The 20,000-nt window shown below is 41.0% G+C and overlaps 1 protein-coding gene across 4 annotated transcripts in view; it reads right to left on the bottom strand.

Moving 5' to 3' along the window:
* Positions 1 to 1,005: 1,005 nt before the first annotated feature.
* LOC111863460 overlaps positions 1,006 to 20,000 on the bottom strand; it is a 28,487-nt gene continuing 9,492 nt past the window's right edge. For all 4 annotated transcript variants that reach the window (XM_033751074.1, XM_033751073.1, XM_033751071.1 and 1 more), the window contains 6 exons: positions 18,755 to 18,861; positions 17,882 to 17,993; positions 16,432 to 16,541; positions 9,258 to 9,379; positions 4,641 to 4,825; positions 1,006 to 1,605 (listed from right to left, as the gene is read on the bottom strand). In XM_033751074.1, coding sequence (XP_033606965.1) covers positions 1,273 to 1,605; positions 4,641 to 4,825; positions 9,258 to 9,379; positions 16,432 to 16,541; positions 17,882 to 17,993; positions 18,755 to 18,792 — 900 coding nt within the window. In that variant the 5' untranslated portion in view covers positions 18,793 to 18,861 and the 3' untranslated portion in view covers positions 1,006 to 1,272. The remainder of the gene's footprint in view (positions 1,606 to 4,640; positions 4,826 to 9,257; positions 9,380 to 16,431; positions 16,542 to 17,881; positions 17,994 to 18,754; positions 18,862 to 20,000) is intronic.

Below are 20,000 nucleotides of genomic sequence, written 5' to 3' on the forward strand. Positions count from 1 at the left end.
GGAAGCTTGGGTTTACAAAGAAGTGTGACAGGCAATACCTGAGTAATCAGCGTAATAACGCTGACATTGAGGAAGAAGCTATATGAAGTAGGTCATAAACACTATGGCAGGTGGAAAACGCTGAGTTGGAGGAGGCAGTAGACCCGAAAGAGTCAACCCCTTCTCGATAGGCAACCAATGAGAGGGCCACACCAACCCAAAATCACGTCAGAATGGGCAGGCCAATATACCCGGAACATGAAGAATTAGCAAAAAGAGGTTATATAAACCCTAGAAGACTCAATCAAAAAACCTTTTGCAGTTTGAATATTATTAAGTAACTTAGAGTTCAGCGGGAGGCTATCGCCGAGAGAGCGATGGCCATGAGTGGGCGTTGGTTGGTGATGGCGAGCATCTGTTTTCTCAGCTCAAGTAAGTGAAACGAACTTCATATAGCCATGAACATTAAGTGTGATAGTGATAATTGTAAAGTGTAAACCCCAGAGAAAGACAGTGCTAACTAGATTTATTAGGTTCGTTAAGAGATACAGAGGAGTAGAATACCAGACAGCAGGGGGACAGTAGATAGGACCAATGGTGGCTACAGGGTCATTATCAAGTGTAATACGAACCGATGAACGTCGGCAAAGTGTGTATATAGTATGTATATAACGACATAGGGAAATAGAATAGGATAGGAATGTGTGTGAGATTAATTCAACCTAGCATTCCTTCAAGTGTTACCCTCTTCCCTGACGACTCCAGGACCTCCCAAAGCTTCGGCGAATTAAGAGTTAAGCCAGAACAGGGACGTAAGCAATGATAAGTTCGCGAGTTTTCTTGAGATACAAGATGGTGGCAGCATACTAAACCGGGTGACAGAGCGGGATACCTCCACGCCCCCTGTCACCACGGCATAACAGTGGAGACAGCGGTGAGATAACCAGTCCACCCCTGTCGTAAGGGCATAACAGTGGTGGAAGCGGTGGGGATACCTCCACGCCCCCCGCCATAACAAACATAATTGAAAAATAACTTACTATAAACTTGAATTAATACAGAATCTCTGTTAAAAATAAATAAATTCTTGTTATTAACTGTGTATAAAAGCAATATATATGTATATATCAGTCTGGGTATTATTTAGTCATTACGTGTAGGCCTGTACATGTTATTTTCCATTCATTACCAGCAGAGGGATCCCTTACGAGCAGAAACCACTGTTCAAATTCTCCAGTATATTGGTTTTGGTGATGCAGTGTGCCATATACTTTAACCGTGAACACACCAAATTTAACTATCTTTCCAGTAACCCATTTTTTTTTCAAAATCTGGGTTGAAATATAAGTTGTGCTGGATTTTGGTATCACAGATCAGTTTCACAACATCATCTGCGCCGTTTTTTGCTTCAGCTGTAATACCCATTTCAGAATCTAAAACTAACTGCATTTTACACTTCTGCCAGAAATGCTCATATAGCTGTGTGCGCAGACAGTGCCTGTCATTCTGGTTCAGCGCTGAATAAAACCACTGTGCAAACTGAAAAGCCAGCTCATCAGCCTCACACCCTTCTACATCATCTCCTGGTTGTGTTGAATGGCGGTCCATAACAGGCACTGATGTCGACTGAAAAATTCAAAACGTCATTATAAAATACAGTGTAATACGAGGTGTGTTCAGGAAATAACGGGAATTTTAAAATTTCGTGGGTTTGGAGAGTCCAATTGTCAAAATTTTTTTTTATTATGTTGGTATACATGCCCCTGAAGTACAATAAAATTTTCAGCTGTATTCATTGCTTACTTTGTCTGTGGCAGCCGCTAAGGTTAGACGTGTTTTTATGAGCTTGGCGATTTTCGTTTGTTAAAAGAAATGGATCAAAGAATTTGTATCAAATTTTGCGTAAAAAATGAAATAAAGTGTTACAAAGTGTGTGAAATGTTAACAAAGGCCTATGGTGAGTCTGTTATGAGTAAAACAAGAGTTTACGAGTGGTATAAGCGTTTCCAAGATGGCCGTGAAGACGTTGCAGATGACGAGCGCCCCGGACGCCCCAGCACATCAACAACCGATGAAAACGTGGAAAAAGTGAAAGCAATGATTATGAATGATCGCCGAATCACAATCAGAGAAGTNACTGGCATCATCCACAGCAGGAGCCCTACTTTGATCAATGAACTGAAGAAGAAAAGAGTTTAGCACATATCCAGCAGAGAGTGCATGATTATAGACTGCAGAAGTTCTTTGGACTGTGATTAACAAATAATCGAATTCACTCATGTGAAAGGGCATTTATTACGTTAAAAAAAGATTGAACAAACTAAGAATAATATTACTTTTTGCAAAAACACGTGTTCATTTCAACTTAACAGAGGAAATGAGGAAAATAAATATTTGAATATAAAGAACAATTTGGCATATTTCGATTAACACTACATTTCAAGGTGTGTGTGTGCGTGCGCACGTGCAGAGATACAGGCCGGACAGATCTGTAGATACAGCTACAATCGTATGCCTGAAGGAAACTGCCTCCATCACTTCTAAGAAATACCATCCACAGGATATATTTAATACAGATCAGTGTGTGCTGTTTTTCAGCTTACTCTCAGACAAAACACATGCTTTCAAAGATTAAAGCTGTCATGGTGCATGACAATTAAAGATAGTAATACTGTGCTTCTATGTGCAAATATGGATGGATCTGAAAAGATGCCATTGCTAGTAACTGGACAGTCAGAGAAGCCAAGGTGCTTGAAGCATTTGAAGTTCCTGCCAAATATGTGGGTCATTTCATAATTAATGCACAGGTGGCAACACTGCGGATTAGATGACACAACAACAGTGAGCCTCATGTCAGGTACAGTTTAGGGCTTGAGAAAGAAGCGCGTTATTTTGTTTCACTTATAATGTACTCTGTTCTGAAATAACGTGAGTTTGAAATGGAGCCTGCACGGTTCTCGGGTATTGTGAATGTTGAAGATCAGAGGTCGTACATTAAGATCAAAACTTTACGTGGAAAGAAACCTGACAGAAATCCACAATGCTTTAAGTGAAGTTAACCGGAGCTAAAATCACAGTCCAATGAGTGGACTGTCCATCTTCCCCACGACCAAAAAAATTTCAACGATCTCAATCAAAGGTCAAACAAATGATGATCTTTGCTTATGATCGCCAAGGAATCATAAAGGCAGACAGAGTTCCATGCGGGAAAAGTATCACAGCAGTTTAGTATCATGACTTTATGCAAAATCTGCGCAAAAAAATGCACAAAAACTGACCTCAGTTGCTCAAGGCTGGGCCTTGGTGTCCTGGATGGAATAGTAAAGCTTCCCACATGTTGGGACTCGGTCATTGAGAAGCAGGGGGACTATATTGAAGGACTATAAAGAGATATTAAACAAAAATAAACATGGTCAAGAAAAAATAACATTTCCAAACAGACTTCAACTTAACCATGACGGCATGAACATAGTGTACATTTGAAAACCTGTGTATTCACATGCCCATGTTGATGGTCCTGTGATGCTGCAGAAAACAAGAACCTGCTAAGACATTGGGAAAAGATGGTCTTTATTGATGATTTTCTCAAAGAAATTGTAGACAGTCAAAGTACGAAGGGAGACCCAAAAATAACCGGAACCGACCTGTTGCGCGCGCATGCTTTGTTGTTACGAGTTGTGCTGCTAGGTGGTGTTAGCTGGGGGTCTCCCGCGACTGTTAGTGAGCTGGCGTCAGTCTGAGTTAAGTGGTTTGTCTGTGGTGCTCTGTTGTGTGCGTTCCTATTTCAACCCTTTGGCGATTAGTGAGATGGCCGACCAGAAGAAACAAAGAGTGTGCGTGAAATTTTGCTTTCTGTTAGGGAAAACTGCAGCCGAGACTGTTGGGATGCTTCGGCAAGCCTTTAATGATGATGCTTTGGAGAAATCACAGGTCTACGAGTGGTTTTCCCGTTTCAAATCTGGCAACATGTCAACAGGAAGAAATAACGATAACATTGCCAAAATCAAACGTGCAATTGATGAAGATCGTCGAAAGACCATTGACCAACTTTCTGAGGAAACGAACATCTCATGGAGCACGGTCCAGCGAATTTTAACCGAAGGTTTGCACATGAGACGGGTGTCTGCAAAATTTCTTCCTCGCTTGCTCGGAGATGACCAAAGGGAAAACCGCATCAATGTTTGCCGCGACTTGAAGAGTGAAGTGCAGAACGATCCAGAATTTCTTAAAAGAATTGTGACTGGCGATGAGTCTTGGTGCACACTCTTTGTCCTTCTGGTCGGCATTCTCACTAATCGCCAAAGGGTTGAAACAGGAACGCACACAACAGTGCACCACAGACAAACCACTTAACTCAGACTGACGCCAGCTCACTAACAGTCGCGGGAGACCCCCAGCTAACACCACCTAGCAGCACAACTCGTAACTACAAAGCATGTGCGCGCAACAGGTCGGTTCCGGTTATTTTTGGGTCCCCCCTCATATATACTTTATATTACTTCATTTTAACGTTTCCTTTCTGTTCACTTCATATTTTATGTATAGATTTCACCTCGACATTGACAAACGATGTTGAACAGCTGCAGTCTTCTTCCTTCGTTATTGTTATGAATTAAGCTCTATCCACTGTACTAATACAAGTCTAGAAAAGAGATTATTACCAGATTATGATGAAGAGTACCATTCCACATCTGGAGAATCTTGGTGATCATAGCTGCTTTGTTTGCATTGACTGTGAAGATTCGTTTGCTGTGGAGATATCTGAAAAGAATCTTCCTTGTCATTCCGTCATGCTCTAGGAGAGATGATGGTGTAGCAGAGTGCAGTAAAATAGCATCTATTGCTTCTGTAAGGCAACATAACTATATTTAATGTTACTTCTGTTATCCAAATGTCAAAGTTACCTTCACAATATAAAACAAACATTGCTAGATAAGCTGCAAAAGCTAGCCGTTAGTAACCAGCAAATCTAACAACAGTGATGTACCAAACTAATCATGGGAATTCAGAGAAATTCTATAGATGTTTGTAAACTGCACAATTATGCAAGTAGCAAGTGTCTTGCTAATTAGTCTAATTAGTCACCACTTAAACATTTGAAGCATATCAAAATACTGTTACTTTCATATCAGTGGGTGACCCAAGGAATTTTAAAATGTAACCCCATGCTGTTCACCACATTAGCACTGCTAACCTTAGAATTTCCATTCCACAATCACACAAGGTTAGGTTTTATGTTCTTTTCTATAAATTACGTCTACAGTTGGTAGTGTTAATGTGGTGGACAGCATGGCAGCAAAGTTTTGAAGTTGCATGGGTCATGCAATATTACATAAATATGAAAGATTAATATGTGCTGGGAGAGCTCAGTTGGAGTAAAGTGACAGGCCATAGGCATGATGATTGGTGGCTCCCAGCATAGCCACCCCCATTTTCTGGGTTGCGTGAAGCTAACCACTTAATGTCCACCTGGTGCTTACTTACTTACTCGTTACCGTGTTCACAGGAGCCCTCCACTGGTCCATATCCTGAGCCAGATCAATCCAATCCATCCCATCCTATCTCTCTAAGATCCCTTTTAATATTGTCCACATACCTACGCCTTGGTCTTCCCAGTGGTCTCCTTCCTTCTGGCTTTCCTACCAATATCCTGTACGCACTCCTCGTCTCCCCCATTCGTGCTACATGCCCTGCCCACCACACCCTCCTTGACTTGATCATTCTAATTATACTTGGAGAAGAGTACAAGTTAATAAGCTTGTCATTATGCAGTTTTCTCTGACCTCTTGTCACTTCATCTCTCTTCGATCCAAATATTCTCCTCAATGCCCTGTTCTCAAACACCCTCAGTCTATGTTCCTCCCTTAATGTCAGAGACCAAGTTTCACACCCATTCATAACCAGGGGCAAAATTATAGTTTTGTATATTCTAATTTTTATGTTTTTGGACAGCAGACGAGAAGACAAAAGGTTCTGGACTGAATGGTAGCAAACATTACCCGAGTTCAGTCTCTTCTTAATTTCCTACCGAATCAGGTTTCGATCTGCTATCGTTGTTCCCAAATATCTGAACTGTGCCACATTCTCAAAACAGCTGTTTCTTATCTTTATGACATGATTTTGCCCTGCATTTTGGTGACGAGACAGCAACAGATACTTAGTTTTCTCTGTGTTTACTTCTAGACCAACCTCAGTACCTGCGTCAGTTAATGTTTATGTGTTTTTCTTTATGGTATCTACATTATCACCCAGCAGATTCACATCATCGGCATAGGCCAACAGCTGACGTTTCCCGTTTAATTTCAGTCCCACCTGGTGTCCCTGGACCTTCCTAATGGCATATTCTAAAGCAAAGTTGAAAAGGAGTGGCGATAAAACATCTCCTTGTTTTAGACCATTCTCGATAGGAAATTTATCAGACAAATGTTTACCTACACGGACTTTACTATACGTTTTGTTTAAACACATTTTAATGAACCTAATTACGTAGCTGATTCCAAAAGTAAGGTCTCCAAAGCGCTGGGTAATTTTTCGTGCGGCTGTTGGCAACCCTGTTGCATTCGTTGCTTCCCCCACTCCCCCCAATACCACCAAGCATGCGCGCACGTAGCTAGGACGCTCAGTCTTTGCATGGTTGCCGTTAGAAATGGAGCTCCCGATTACTAAAACCNTGCTGCCCGACAAACCGTCGCTCAACTGCAACAGTTTGGATGGAACATCATCACCCATCCACCCTATAGTTCGGACTTGGCGCCCAGTGTCTACCATCTCTTTCCAAAGTTGAAAGAACATTTGCCTGGAAAGCGCTTCAACGACGACGATGAGGTGAAAGCTGAGGATCGAAGTTTGCTGAACAGCACGGAGGTGAACTGGAATGACATGGGTGTACAAAAACTGCCACTGCGCCTACAAAAATGCATCGACCGAAATGGCGATTATGTAGAGAAATGAGTACATGTTCAAGATTCAACTGATGTATCCAAAATTGAAAATATGTGTTTATTTTATATTTTCAAACATAGGAGACCTTACTTTTGGAATTACCCTTGTAGTTTCATGGGTATCCCAAACTCTATCAGAATATTGTACAGTACTTCCCTCCTAACTGAATCATAGGCTTTCTTGAAGTCTATGAATAGCTGATGTAGTGTCTCATCGGACTCCCATTTTTTCTCCAATATCTGACGAATGCAAAAGATCTGATCCGTAGTTGATCTGTTACATCGAAACCCACACTGATGATCCCCAATAATTTTATATATATATATGGACTTCACTTTGAAAGAAGAATATTGGACAAAATTTTATATGATGTTGATAGCAGTGTTATCCCGCAATAATTACTACAGTCAGTTTTATCACCCTTATTGTGAACTAGTACAATAACAGACTCCCTCCAATGATCAGGCAATTTTTCCTTATGCCAAATAGAAATAATTAGATTGTGGATGTTATAACATAATATTCTGCCTCCTGCTTGAATAAGTTCTGCCTGAATTTGAACACTACCTGGCGATTTATACCGTTTCAACTTTGCAATAACACTTTCAACCTCAAAAGGGCTAGGGTCAGGTATTAACGGCTCAGCTCTATGCATTTCTGTCTGCCTAACATCACTGACCCTATGTACATTCAATAACAGAGAAACAGATCCTCCACCTATTCAAAATGTTGTGGGAATCTGTAGGCAGATCACCATGCTCATACTTCACTAAGTTACTGCTAGGCTGGTAACCCCTCTTCAATTCATTTATTCCTCTATACTGGTCTCTCATGTTCTTCTTCATACTGATCACCACATGTTCGTTAATTTTGTATTTCAGATTATCCTCATTTATTTTGATTGCATCCTCTAACTACTGAAATTTGTCTTGTTTCCTTCAGTTTATAATTTTGAGCATCCTTCATCGAACCTTGGCTTATGCTTCTCAAATTCATAATAAAATAGACTCTTTTCGGCTGAAGTATCGATGTTTTCTCTAACAGTTTCATAAGCTCTATTGATATCCACCTCAGCGCCTGACTTTTCCAAAGCTGCGAACCTATTTCCTCTCTTTTCTACTTTTTAAATTTGCCTAATGGGGGGTGGAGTCCAACCGGGTCCACTCGGCATGGCGGCCACTGATTGGCCTATTGTAGCCTGCCCCCAGTGATTATGATGATGGAGAATTTGGTGGAATGAAGATTGGCAGGGGAAACCGAAGTACTCAGAGAAAACCCGCACCAGCGCCACTTTGTTCACCACAAATCCCGATTGACCAGACCCGTGATGGGAAGCCAGCGACTAACCGCTTGAGCTATGGCACGGCCCAGTACTCCTCTCTTCCCTCGTCCTCGTTCAATTTCTTGAGATTACACCTCTCCACATGAAATCTGTGCGTTGTTTGTTTACTCAGTGCCAGTGTCTCCCTAACTTCTGGTATCAAATCTGCTCCCCTGAACGATCGGACATCAAGTACACTTGAAAGCCGTCTCCTATTCACCCATCCACCCACCCACCCACCCATCCATTATGAAAAGTCCAAGTAAAGTAAATTTATGAATGTTACGATGTGCAGATATTTTTCTTTTGACGATTGGATTTTGGATGTGGCAAGGTTTACTATTCTGACTCCATTATCNCATCGAATACAGTTCTAGTTCCTCATAGCAGCTGTCCATCATATTATCAGTTGTATCCTGTTGGGGCATGAACATTCAGAACAATGATATTGTACATCCTGTCACTAACAGACTCTACCCTCTTAACTGCTGAAATGTTGCTCTTATGTACAAAGAGACCTGTACATAATTCGCGATTGTCATTCCCTTTCCCGTGGAAAACTGCATATACACCTGCTGCTTTGGTACCACCTCTGACCCATCTGACCTCCTGTAGTCCCACTAAATCTAACTCACATTCTGACATTCCTTTCACACGTTTCATGAATGAACCTGCCCTATACAGACTTCTTACATTCCATGTACCAAATCTCATGTCCATTTTCTTAGCTTTGTAAGAAGCTTATTTTTTTATGGTGAGTTGTTAGCCCCATGCCCAACCCCCAAGCTGAATGACCACCCCTTGTCGCTTATCCATGACTGCTTATTCAATATATTCACAGCCTAATTATTTGCAAAAGTTATTTTACATTTGAATCCTTGTTCCTCTTCACGAAGGTTTACGTCACGTGATTCTTAACTTCATTTTGTTTTACTTTCATAGTTGCAGTTTATATATACATAGTTTTTAGTAGGCATGAACATCTACTTGAGTATATCTTCAGACATTAATTTACCTTGTTTGGTGCATGGTACAATCATATTTTCCATTATACTCCGTGCCAACATCTTAAGATCCTCTTCTGACATGAATGTTAGAAGTTCTTTGAGGTATAGTTTTTCTGTATCACTTAGCAACCTGCAACAGTAAAAGCACATAGTACAATCACCTACTGTGTGTGTTAAGTAAAAGAAATATCCTGGGTTTGATAGTTATTGTTGAAGAAACCCAGTCCACCAGAAGGTCATATAAAAAAGTCAGGGTCAGTTTAACCCGTTGCCGTGGTTTGACGTGTATGTTTCGTCAGGTATTTAAATCGTCTGGGGGGGTTCGACGTGTATGTTTCGTCCAGCTGCACACGTATGTTATAACGCCCATAATAATTGATGGTTTTGCTGTAGATTGTTAGATTTTTCACTGGCCTGTTGTCAGGAGGACTGTATTTAATGACACACGCGTTTAAGAGCGCTAAGTCGTCGTTACATATGCCTGTCTTGCAGCAACGTTCCTGTGGCTATTGCGAGCTGTTTCTGTTATGAATGATGTGTTTTCTTTGCTCTGAAGCTATAAACACCAGAGACTGATATGNGCAACAACCCCTTGTTATGATAACTCGTAACGTTGAATTTACTGCAGCTGACCTGACTAGCTTTACTGCTCACGGAAGGACATTTCCTTGAACTATACCCCTCACGGGGAGGAGGGCTAGGCCGCACAGAAGCTGTGTGGTTAAAAAAAAAGAGCAAAAGAAAAGATACGCAGTATTGGTTTGGTGAATGTGAGCCAGCGCTGTGTTTAGACTAATGCTTCAAGGCGTCACCTGCTTGCATTGCCGAGATACCGGGTGCTCATATTATAAGGCAAGGTTATAAAACCATCTTTTAAGATCATTTTAGTGAAAGTTTCATCCTTCAAGGCGTACCATTCACTGATCAAATACTAAACAACCTACTACCATTGCCGAAATACAGGGCGCTCATATTATAAGGTAAGGTTATAAAACCACATTTTAAGATCATTTTAGTGAAAGTTTCATGTTCCTATCTCATAGAATTTAAGAACAATGATGAATAAATCATTTTCGAGCAAAATTTAAATGGCCGGCTGAATATATTACCGCAGGAGCCGCGGAATTTAAATGAGCACGTCAAAGGGTTAATGTTAGTGCTTAATCGCTCACTTTTAAAAGAGGAATATATTCTTATAGATGTTCTGAAGGCCTTGGCTTTGATAATATTGTAACGTGTTTTGCCACCTAAGACAGCGCTCGGATTGTTAACTGGTTTATTTAACAACCTACAAGTCTTGGCTACAATTAATTATAACACTGTTACAGGTTTACAAAATTTACAACCCTACACAATAATCTGTCCACTCTACCTTCAGTAGTCTACACTAGCGTTTCACAAAATACGGTCCGCGGACCACAAGTGGTCCTCGAGGCGTGCCCTTGTGGTCCTTCAAAAAAGACAGAAGAAAAAAATAAATTCAAATGAATTGCATATCACACTATAGCTGAAAAGCTCAGTTTTGAAATTGCACACGGCAATCATCTTTCACTTGTACTTATCTGTGTGAGAGAGGGTTTTCATCACTAAGTCCAATAAAAACAAAGTACCAAAATCGACTCGATGCATGTGACGATCTCCGGCTTAAGCTTACCAGCATACATCCAAATATAGAACAACTGTGCAAGAATCGGCAGGCTCACCCATCTCATTAATGTGAGTACCAACATTTTTTTTTATTTTTTAGTTAATAAGCTAAAGATTATCCAAATTCTAATAGTCTTGAATTATTAAAAAACGAATATGAATGTTCTTCTATTAACTTAATTACTTAATATTAATTAATTGAATTACATTAATTTTAATTAATTCTATTTTAAAATATAGGTATACTGTTATTAAAATATGCTAAAAAAATGATAAATTTTCTTTCGAAGGGAACAAGAGTAAGGTGGTCCGCAGAACTGTTCTGACTTATAAAAGTCTGAGAAACGCTGGTCTACACATATTCACAGTACGATACGGGGGCTATACCAATGTCACTGTATTACACACTTCCAATTACTTCTATTGTGAGCCAATCATCTGCTTCTCACACTATCACTTACGTGCCGGTATTCTTTCCGCCCCACCTGAACTCGGCGACTGTTCCAATTCAACTGTCTCCTAATCACACACTGCCCCTTATCTATCCTCGGAATGGACAAGAGCAGGGGGTGGCAACATAACCGCCGTGACGTCATGAAGCATCACTGCTGCCGCGATGGCCGGCGGACACTATCTTGATATAAAACCCAGTTGGTGCTTTGGCTGAGGCGCATATCAGGCACCTCCAGAATATGAGTCAGAGGTATTACCACTTGACCCACCTTTCATTGCTGCTGTGTGTAGTTTGGTAAATAAACTACATGACTTGTTTACATTCCCTACAGAACGGACAATACTTTGTAAGATGGGGCACCAACTAAACAATTAACATTAATTTACTACATCTACATCACGAGCCTCCTATATAATCTTATACAATATATATATATATATATATAATACTCCAATTTGTCCATAAGAACGAAATGAAATTATAAAACCAACGACTGATTCGATGATACCATATGTCCACAAAGTATCGGACTTTATTTTTTTCCACTGTAAGCAATGGCCAAACGGGTGGGGAAACTGAGCGTAGTGGTAGAAGGGACTTTGATGTGCATGCGTGATTTTTTGCTGACTCGCAACACTGCCAGATAGCAAAGTGGTGTAACACATGTTCGTCGCATTCTTGTTTCGCTCAAGATGACAGAACGCCTGGAGCAGCGATACTGCATTAAGTTTTGTCAGAAACTTGGGGATAGCCAAGCGGAAACAATTCGCAAAATTCAGCAGGCTNCAATTACTTCTATTGTGAGCCAATCATCTGCTTCTCACACTATCACTTACGTGCCGGTATTCTTTCCGCCCCACCTGAACTCGGCGACTGTTCCAATTCAACTGTCTCCTAATCACACACTGCCCCTTATCTATCCTCGGAATGGACAAGAGCAGGGGGTGGCAACATAACCGCCGTGACGTCATGAAGCATCACTGCTGCCGCGATGGCCGGCGGACACTATCTTGATATAAAACCCAGTTGGTGCTTTGGCTGAGGCGCATATCAGGCACCTCCAGAATATGAGTCAGAGGTATTACCACTTGACCCACCTTTCATTGCTGCTGTGTGTAGTTTGGTAAATAAACTACATGACTTGTTTACATTCCCTACAGAACGGACAATACTTTGTAAGATGGGGCACCAACTAAACAATTAACATTAATTTACTACATCTACATCACGAGCCTCCTATATAATCTTATACAATATATATATATATATATATAATACTCCAATTTGTCCATAAGAACGAAATGAAATTATAAAACCAACGACTGATTCGATGATACCATATGTCCACAAAGTATCGGACTTTATTTTTTTCCACTGTAAGCAATGGCCAAACGGGTGGGGAAACTGAGCGTAGTGGTAGAAGGGACTTTGATGTGCATGCGTGATTTTTTGCTGACTCGCAACACTGCCAGATAGCAAAGTGGTGTAACACATGTTCGTCGCATTCTTGTTTCGCTCAAGATGACAGAACGCCTGGAGCAGCGATACTGCATTAAGTTTTGTCAGAAACTTGGGGATAGCCAAGCGGAAACAATTCGCAAAATTCAGCAGGCTCTCGATGATGATGCAATGGGGGTCACTCAAATTAAAGAGTGGTTCAACCGCTTTAAACATGGCCATATGTCGGCAGATAGTGAGCAACGTTCCGGGAGACCGTCAACGAGCCGAAATGCTGATGTCATTGATAAAGTGCACACACTGATCATGGAGGACCGTCGTTTGGCCATCCGTGAAGTTGCTGATGAGGTTGGGATTAGCAGAGGTTCCGCAAACACAATTTTAATTGAGGATTTGGGCATGCGAAGAGTGGCGGCAAAATTTGTGCCCAAGCTGCTTTCGCCGGAGCAGCAACAACTCCACCCTGAGATCCCGCAGGACATGCTGGAGTGTTCCAACAGGGATCCTGAGCTCCCGAAGACTGTGATCACTGGTGACGATTCGTGGGTGTACGGATATGACCCAGAAACCAAGGACCAGGCGTCACAAGGGAAGCATCCAACATCCCTGAGGCCCAAAAGAGGACGACAGGTTCGGAGCAATGTGAAGGTGATACTATTTTTTTTTTTCCCGATTACCGGGGTGTTGTGCATCATGAGCACGCACCACTGGGCCAGACTGTCAATAAGGAGTACTACCAAGAAGTCCTCTGCCATCTTCGTGATGCAGTTTGGCGCAAGAGACCGGAGCTGTGGGAGGCACACAACTGGGAGCTGCATCGTGACAACTCCCCACTTCATTCATCACACCTGATCCAGGGTTTCCTGGCCAAACACGGCATTCCGCAGGTTTGCCAGCCTCCCTACTCTCCTGACATGGCTCCTTGTGATTTCTGGCTGTTCCCGAGATGGAAGACACCACTAAAAGGCTGTCATTTTGACAGGCACGAGGACGTCATACAGAATGCGACGGCACAGCTGCACGCCATTCCAAAAGAAGCCTTCCAGAATTGCTTCCAGCGATGGAAGGGCCGCTGGGCTAAGTGTGTGGAGTCACAAGGGGCCTACTTTGAAGGCGATTAGGTATTGTAACCACCCAGATACAGAACTTTGATTTCCCGGCCCAAGGTCAGATACTTTTTGGACAGAGTAGTATAAAACATCAATCTAAAAATTTAATTCTTGTTTTATGCTATAACTTCTATTTTACTGTATTTTTTACATCAAGCATTTTATATAATTAATAGTATTGTATCCAATTTTACTAGTACTGCAGTTCAGTGGTGTATATATGTTAACCGTGTATTTGCCTTATGATGGCTATTGATAGCCGAAACATGTAGCAGAGCCAAAACTGGGCACTGATCTTGATATTTCTTGTGTTGTGATGGTTATAATAAAGAGGTTGTATACTACATAACACCACATCCCACCAAACCATGATTTTAAAACAAATATCACTTTGCAAAAACACAGGAAAATTTTAGACATGACAGCAGATATGACATAGATCAGTATGATAAAGTCTTATGTAATTAAGTCTATTAAACTTTAAACTACCAATGACCCCATATGGGGTCACAAAAATAAAGTCAGCGGTACGAATGACCTCATATGGGGTCGCACAGTCCGCGCGTGCGCACGTTGCTTTAAAATCTAATTTTTAAGATAGAAATTCTTTTCCTACTTACATAATTTTTGGCCACCATCTGCATGGGCTGTCTGTCTTCCCACCTGCGTCATCTACCGGAATGTTGCCTTCGTGTGGAATTCTCGGAAACATCCGGAAATGCAGAGTCTGATGTCGCACTTCTCGCACTTTGTCCGGACGCCTCTTCGTTTCCCACGCGAAGAGCACACACGACAGCTCAACTTCGAAGTAGAGGAAGTCGGCCAATGTTGTGTTGTGACCTCCTCTATTCGAGATGGCTCCGATCTAACAGCCGGGGTTCGACCCCTGGGCCGTTGAGGGCGAGGTGGACCCCTTCCAGCAAGCTCCAGCATGTTCCGCACAAGGGCGAGACGAAAATCTCTGTGCGTCCAATTCGCGCCACAGGATTTCAACAGAATGTGGCTNATAACTGTAGCATGTGTCCCTGTCACGTCTCGGTCAGCACGTGTCCTATCTTTTCCTAGGTAAACTTTCATGTCATAAGTATACCCAGCGGCGTCACAAATTTTGAAAATTTTGATTCCGAAACGTTTGTGTTTCTTTGGAATGTACTGCTTAAAAATCACCCTTCCCTTGAATTTAACTATTATTTCGTCAATGGCCAAATGTTCGGAAGGGTTATAATATTTTTCAAATGCGTCATTGACAGTGTCGAACATGGTCCGAATTTTCCATACTCGGTCATAACTGTCGGCATTCCTGTCAATTTCTGTACTGTCATCTGCAAAATGTAGAAAACGAAGAATGTGAAGAAATCAGTCGCGTTTCATTGTCTCAGAGTAGAAAGGCGTGGCAAATTGTTTTAGAGTCGACCAGTAGTCCGTCAGTCTGTCTCTAATGTCATGTCCCATTTGAATGATTATTCCTAGAAACAGAAACATCTCGGATTTGGTCACGTCAGGCCGCGGAGAAGGTCCGTCTTGACGTCTGCCTACGTGCTGATGGTAGTATCTGTTCGTCTCTTCCACCAGCAGATGGATAATCTCTGTGAAATACAGCATGAAAACGCAGAAAGGGGTGGAATCCTTATTTACATGTGGAGCTTCATGGGTTTTTAATCCCACAGCTCCACCTGAAAAAGTATTCACACTCCTCGTGCCATGCTGGTGTGGTGGTCCCCAGGTTGGCGACGAAGATGATGGGTCTTCATCGAAATCACTTTCTGATTCGCTACCTTCAACGTCACTCTCAGAATTGTCGGTACAGCAATCTGAATCGGAGTCATTGATGAGCTGAAATATGTCAGAATCTTCCAAACGAGACGACACCATGGTAGGATTAAACTTTGAAATACTTCGACAGAACACTTCCAGCCACGAAGCTAGTACTCAGTGTAATGAAACTGCAACGCGATTTCATAAAGAAAGCTAGCCTTGAACTGTATAAGAACAGTAATCTTATTGTGTAGCCCAGCGCGATGATAAACACTGAGTTTATTTCACTCGCCCACTCTCATCATACCAAAAGAACTACCTGATTTAGACACTGAGAAGGTTTAGACACAACATCCGCTGTGTTGCCATAGCTGTCAAGTGATGTCACCCACTAGCCTCCATTCATACTTACCGAGTACTCCATGAATTCTTAAAGAGAAACTAAAAAACTGGGGAATTTCTTATTTGGAGTCAGTGTAAAAATTTTAACATGTTTCATACAATCTGTAAATTACAATATCTGATTCTATATTCTTTCAAGAAAAAAGCAGCGTTTATTTCGTTCGTTTATCACAGAAATTGCAGAAATATGAGCAAATTTAGTAAATGATTACAGTTTTTATGGCTTTATAATCACGGGTGTTTAAATTTATTCTGTACCGCTGCCCTTACCGGAAAATAAATGCCCGTAGCTTAAAGGTTAATGGAAATTTGCTGCCATTCACAATATCATAATAAGCAATGACACACAATACATACACAGCTTTGATGTGACCCTGAACTTGTAGAACATCTGAACCATGGTCCAAGGTGATTTGTTCTTCTTCCCCCCATGGTCTCTTTACTGCATCATCTTCATTTTCATCCAACTATAAAAGATATAGAATTGCCTCATGATCAGCGACACACACAAAAAGACACAGCACCACTTTCTCCATCCTTCTGTTATTTTCTCCTTTTTATAATATAACTATCATGCCTATGCAGAAAAATCTGCATTTGTTCATTTGTTCATGGTTACTTATACTGTCAGTTCCTCAGAACTCCAGCCGTGGTAAAGGGTTCATACCATCTCTCGCGGAGCAGTCTTATCAGCTTACGTCAGCTATTCATGGTGGTTACTTAACATCTCCACAGCCCCAGTATTTTTCTTAAGGAGTAAATAATGGGAAAGAAACAGACTTGGATTTGAGCTATGAATGTATAAGCAAAACTAACAACTGCAATGAAGACTGCTGTTATAAGAGCAATTTTTGTATTTTCCAATATCTTCTGCAACACACTGTTTGGGAGAGCTAGGAAAAATCAAAGAGATATTTGGCTAATAAATGCATGGAGAACACACAACAGAAACGCCTACATTGCACATGCAGATTGGCCATGACTGACTCCAGATCAGTAGTTATATTAAACACATTATTCCATAGTTTCTGACAAATGACAATAAAAAAGCTTCTAACTTTCTTATTGGCTGAAGCCATGAGCTACATATCTACATGACCTCTAACCTGAATATTTTAACAGTTCTTAAACATGATCCGGAAAATATAAGACACCACAACAAGAATGTTACTCATAGTGACCTGGCGGCCAGAGCATTTTGATACCTGGCAATGCTGCCATAAAAGCATTAGCCTCATAAAAACAATCCAGACTCTGGAAAAGATGCAGCACTGATTTCATGCAAAATTACATCATTTTATTCTGTATGAGAACACAATCTCATTCTGTCTGAAAATGCTCATTTGCTACATATTTCAACAAGACTTGGTCATTCCAGTATGAAATCCAGCTGCACTAGGTACTACATGCCTGCAATTGCTGACTAACCTCATATAAATGCAAGTGACTACAGTGCAGTTGCATCTGACGCAGGGGTTCAAATTGTCGAACATGTGTTGGCAAGATTTTAAACAAAACTGACAGGCTAATGTTTTAAATTTTAAATTTTGGACTGTGTGCAGTGTGACAGCTACGTGTGAGAAAAAATACACCTGATGATGGCCGATTACGGCCTAAACATGTAGTGTAGAAGAAGGAAAGACAAAGATCTACAACCAAATAAATTGTTGCGTTCATGACCAAATTTGTATTACTACATACAGAATTAAATGTGTGCATGATGCAACTCCACTGTATATTTTCAACATTAAGAAATCTACCACATTTGTGTGTAAGTAGAAATATATTATAAGAATTGCCTGGTTACCTGAACATGAATACGCCTATGAGAGATCTCCTTTAGCACATCCAAGGCAGATTTTGATGAATGCTGCTCTTCCGAAGAAGTGTCACTCAGGATCTGCGACTTTCTCAGAAACCTGAAATCAATATAAGCGGATAAAGTAACAAACACCAAGCAACCTGGTCTGCATTTGAAAAGTCCCTAGATTCTGTCCTGTAACCAGCTATCACGACCTGATGTTTCTTCTAATTTATTTCAGTTCCTTCAGATAGCTCAGCATCAGCCAGACATCACAATCAATCCATTCCTCAGAGGTTCTAAGTTGAAATCTACTGATAGCATTATAATTCAACCATTAATTCAATTAATAAGGTATAACTGAAACACCTGAAGATTACCCTTTAAACATGTAGTGTGCTCAAATCAATAAAATTGTTGCACTGATGGCTGAATTTGTATTATTAGTTATAATGTTTTCTTTCAGTTAACTTCCTACTACTCTATGACAAATGTTAAGAACTATGTAAACTTCCAATTGCACATACCAAAATAACCTAATTCCAGACTTGTAGGCATTCAGCAAAAGTCTGCATAATAGATAAGGCAGAAGGTATCAAGTGCAATTTAGTCAAGAGCCTACTGACAATGGTTTCTTTGCATGTCCTTCAATTTCCGAAGAGGAACAATATCCCTTAAAATAATCTACAAACCTACCATACTACAAGCTCATATTTGTACTCATGCCCATGTGTGTTTATGTAGATGGTACTTAAATGAGGTAAAAATTGTACATACAGCATTCAAAATAAGTTTTCTGTAGATCATGTCACATGAAAGTATGATAAGCAAGCTAAGGTGCAAGATCACAGTGCTGAGAAAGTATTTCATGTGATCTACCTTGTATCTGATGCCTTAGGTGGGTCAATCTTGATCATAACAAGGCTCAGGTCACTTGTCTGACTTCTGCGGGATGACAAGATTGGTAACCTTGATGCAACATGATCCTGTTGAAGAAGAAGAAGAAACCGTCATGGGCCTGAATATTGTTTCTCACGTGTTACGGTTTCCTCACTTGCACAATGGGCCACACCCCTACTGATTTCTGGTTTGCATACATCTGCAACAATTCTACAACATAGCACTTCCTTAACTAACACTTCTGCAAGTTACATACGCATAATACAAAACAGAGCTACCAACTTATAATACAAATATTATTTGCACTAATGTACCTTCGTCACAAATTTTCAGATGTTATTTACAATCTTCGACTTTCCATTAACCTTGTATTGTTATTGAAGTTGAATCCTGTTGGAGCAAGAAGGGGGCCTGAAGCAGCCTGGATGGTTTTCACCCCTGAACCATGAACTTTTATCCTGTTGGCCTCACTTACATAAAGTAGGCATAAACAGAGTCCTATTACAACAGACACTATAAAGCACACCGGTACGAAGTAGATTGCAATCATTCCAAATGCAATACTACAAAAAAGTAAAGTTAATTTGAACATGTCACGTACACAGGGTTCCATTATGCCAAATAACGTGTCCTTGTTTGGATGGTTCGATTTCTTAATGCCTCCTTTTACAGACACTCTTAATTGCATGCAATTTACAACAACTCACAATATGTCACTACCGTTTCCTGGAAGTTGATTTATAAGTCCCACTAAATTCCACAGTACAGCTCATACACTGACCACCTCGACCTTGGCTTTGCGTTTTATACTTCAATCCGACAAGAGGGGAAAGCCCCCTCCAGCAGTTCCTCACCTGTTTCATCACTGCAGGGAAGTGTTTACGTGGCCTGTCACCTGTTAAGTTACAGCTGGGAAGTGTTGCACAACACAGATCCTCTCCTGCTTGCTTGGACTGGCTAACTAGTCAGAGTTATATTTCCGCTAGCAGTTTACCACTAATCATTTCATCTTGATATCAAACTTTTGTGGCTCAAAACCGTCCCCCCCCACCCCCACCCCCCAGGGACAGTCTCTTCTGGCTCCGCAATTTTGACTTTGAGTGGACATGTCACAGTATCTATGTCCTTCCATTGCTAACAGAACTAGAAGAGTTCAAGATACTAATCAAAGAAGCCTGTGCAAAAACTGATCATGTTATCCTCCAAAAGGTGTGGCAGGATATTG

The sequence above is a fragment of the Cryptotermes secundus genome, unplaced genomic scaffold (genome assembly GCF_002891405.2).
Source record: "Cryptotermes secundus unplaced genomic scaffold, Csec_1.0 scaffold2793, whole genome shotgun sequence".
NCBI classification, from domain to species: Eukaryota; Metazoa; Arthropoda; class Insecta; order Blattodea; family Kalotermitidae; genus Cryptotermes; species Cryptotermes secundus.